Genomic DNA, 3,099 nt, shown 5'->3' with positions numbered 1-3,099 from the left:
TAGAAGCTATCCACCTTATTAGGAGGATGGTGGAACAGTACAGGGATAGGAAGAAGGATCTCCACATGGTATTTATTGATCTGGAGAAAGCGTACGATAGGGTTCCTAGGGAGGTCTTATGGAGCTGCTTAGAGGATAAAGGGGTCCCGGTTGACTATAGTAGGGTGATTAAAGACATGTATGCTGGAGCTAAGACTCGGGTTAGGACAGTAGGAGGCGACTCTGAACACTTTCCAGTTATTACGGGGTTGCACCAAGGGTCTGTGCTCAGCCCATTCCTATTTTCCCTGGTGATGGATGCACTGACTCATCATATTCAAGGGAGGTGCCATGGTGCATGCTATTTGCTGATGACATTATTCTAATTGACGAGACACGAGGCGGCGTCAACGAGAGGCTAGAGATTTGGAGACATGCTCTTGAGTCTAAAGGTTTCAAGTTGAGCAGGACGAAGACGGAATACCTCGAGTGCAAATTTGGAGTTGAGCCGACGGAAGCGGGAGTTGAAGTGAGGCTTGACTCTTAAGTCATTCCCAAGAGGGGTAGTTTCAAGTACCTTGGATTGGTTATTCAGGGGATCGGGGAGATTGACGAGGATGTCACACACCGTATAGGGGTGGGGTGGATGAAGTGGAGGTTAGCGTCAGGAGTCTTGTGTGACAAGAAAGTGCCACCGTTACTAAAAGGTAAGTTTTATAGAGCAGTGGTTAGGCCTGCCATGTTATATGGAACTGAATGTTGGCCGGTAAAGAACTCACACATCCAGAAGATGAAAGTAGCAGAGATGAGGATGTTGAGGTGGATGTGCGGGCATACAAGGATGGATAAGATTAGGAATGAAGATATTCGAGAGAAGGTGGGCATGGCCCCCATGGAGGACAAGATGCGGGAAGTAAGACTCAGATGGTTCGGGCACATTCAGAGGAGGAGCACTGATGCACCGGTGAGGAGGTGTGAGCGACTGGCTGTAGTGGGCACGCGGAGAGGTAGAGGACGACCTAAGAAGTATTGGGGAAAGGTGATCAGACAGGACATGGCGCGACTTAGGATTACGGAGGACATGGCCCTTGACAGGGAATTATGGAGGTCGAACATTAAAGTTGTAGGTTAGGGAAAAGTTGTGAATATTTCTACAGCACAATAGAGTGAGACTAGCCAGTTAGGAGTTAGACTAAGAATGTCATTGGTCGGCTATTGATGCAGGGTTTTACCTAGTAGTTTTACTATACCAGCCATCTATTTCATATTTCGTATTCTGTATTTCATATCTCTTATATTGCTGTTATTTTATTATGCATTTTTATGGCACTAATATATCGGCTCCTGTTGCTTTTTTGAGCCGAGGGTCTCCTGGAAACAGCCTCTCTACCCTTCGGGATAGGGGTAAGGTCTACGTACATATTACCCTCCCCAGACCCCACTTGTGGGATTATACTGGATCGTCGTTGTTGTTGTTGTAGTCTATTACTGAAAATCCTTGCATTAGTAAAACCTTAAAATGCCATAAACAAACGCACAGTTGATATACACTAGCTAGTTTCATTATACTACCAACTCAGCTAAAACACCATTTGATAACTTGAAAAAAAATGCTAAACTTAGAAAGGTCTAATAAGAACAAAAAACTTACGGGAATTAGGCTATTGCTAAGAAACTCTTCATATAAGGCATAGGAGTATACCACAGTCCCCATCCGCTCTGGCGTGGCGGCAATTCAATTCTCTTCACTGTTCTATGATCTAAATTATAAAGAAATAACCCTTGACCCAGCAAGTGAAGCAAAAGTTCACCTTCTTGGATGTTCAAAAGCTTTATCCGCCCACAAATGTCGCTGGTAAGGGATGAAATTTCCATGAAATACAAACTAAAAGGGAAAATTCTCTCATCACAGAGATCAATATTGTACCTTTTGATCCATATACGCATTTCATAGACCTTCAAGATCCATATATCCACTACATAGTTAGAGATAAGCAAGTTACAGAAACACAAACTATCATCCTTCACCAAAAGAGTCATAGTTCGATGCCTTCGCTTTGAGTTGCACATGCTTCCAGGATGAGGGATAGTAGAGAGTTCTTCCTTATCCATTCTGAAAACCATGATTCCGTTTGCACAAGGAGGAATATCTTTCTTTTCTAAATCGTGGTCCATGATCCAATGCAATGCTCCACTCACAACTGCTGGAGTGTCACCAGATGACAAAAAGTTGAAAGAGGAGGACGAGCGAATTTTCCTCCATGTCCACTTCCTAAAAATATATACAAAATACTGACAACAACTGCCTCGTACTTGGGCATAAAGAAGCCTGAATTGTCTTGTGTATGGACAAAAATAAAGCGCACATAAGTAGCCGGGGTGAAGTGTATGTTGTACAGCTACTTCTTCTTGTGTTATCGGGTTAAAAGCATAATAAGTAGACTGCCACTTCAAGTCACCAAACAGAAGAACTCCTTGACAAGAGTACGTAAGAACAAGTTGGTGATCCCAATATTTATTAATCATAAGCTCAGGTCTGAGATATAGTTGCTTGAAGGCGACCTTCTTCTTATTATTAAGGTTTTCACCAACAACATAAAGATCTTGCCCGTGCTTGATAGTCAAATAATCCTGTAAGAGAATCAGGGGTCTACTAGCTCTACTGAGATCATCATATAAGGTGATAAAATAGTCATGTGATGAGACCAAAGCTCTCCAATGCCTACAAACCCATCTACATCTAAGAAGAGAATATGTTGGAAGTCTACTTAGAATATCAATGATGAGACAATCAGGCAAACGTTCGAAAGTTTCAGTAATTTCTTCTTCACCTTTCCATATTGCAGGAAATAGTGAACCCAACAGTTCTGTAGTCCATGTGAAGCATTCCAGTGCCATGGCCTATAATATAAAGCAGAAAATCAGAAAAATAATGGTTGCTTGGTATGACATCAAAATATGCATTGATTGATCGAAAGAGAAACTACAACTTTTATAATGAGCTCTTCCAGAATTTTCAGAGAGGTATAACCATATAATAATAATAATAATAGAATAAGAAGCTCAAATCATAAAATATGAACCACGATTGCACTAAATAGCATGGCCTAATCATCAATA

The 3,099-nt window shown here is 41.6% G+C and overlaps 1 protein-coding gene across 1 annotated transcript; it reads right to left on the bottom strand.

The window, feature by feature from the left end:
* Nucleotides 1-1,635: 1,635 nt before the first annotated feature.
* Nucleotides 1,636-2,877, bottom strand: LOC107787534 (F-box protein At3g07870-like). Its single transcript, XM_075224126.1, has one exon. The coding sequence runs from the start codon at nt 2,875-2,877 to the stop codon at nt 1,636-1,638; it is 1,242 nt and encodes a 413-aa protein (XP_075080227.1).
* Nucleotides 2,878-3,099: the final 222 nt, after the last annotated feature.

This window comes from Nicotiana tabacum, chromosome 11 (genome assembly GCF_000715075.1).
Source record: "Nicotiana tabacum cultivar K326 chromosome 11, ASM71507v2, whole genome shotgun sequence".
Classification (NCBI taxonomy): Eukaryota; Viridiplantae; Streptophyta; class Magnoliopsida; order Solanales; family Solanaceae; genus Nicotiana; species Nicotiana tabacum.
This window is presented reverse-complemented; position numbering and strand designations above follow the sequence as displayed.

Bases quoted from the DNA above. Each gene is read 5' to 3' on its own strand.
- LOC107787534 (XM_075224126.1), bottom strand. From the start codon at position 2,877: ATGGCACTGGAATGCTTCACATGGACTACAGAACTGTTGGGTTCACTA.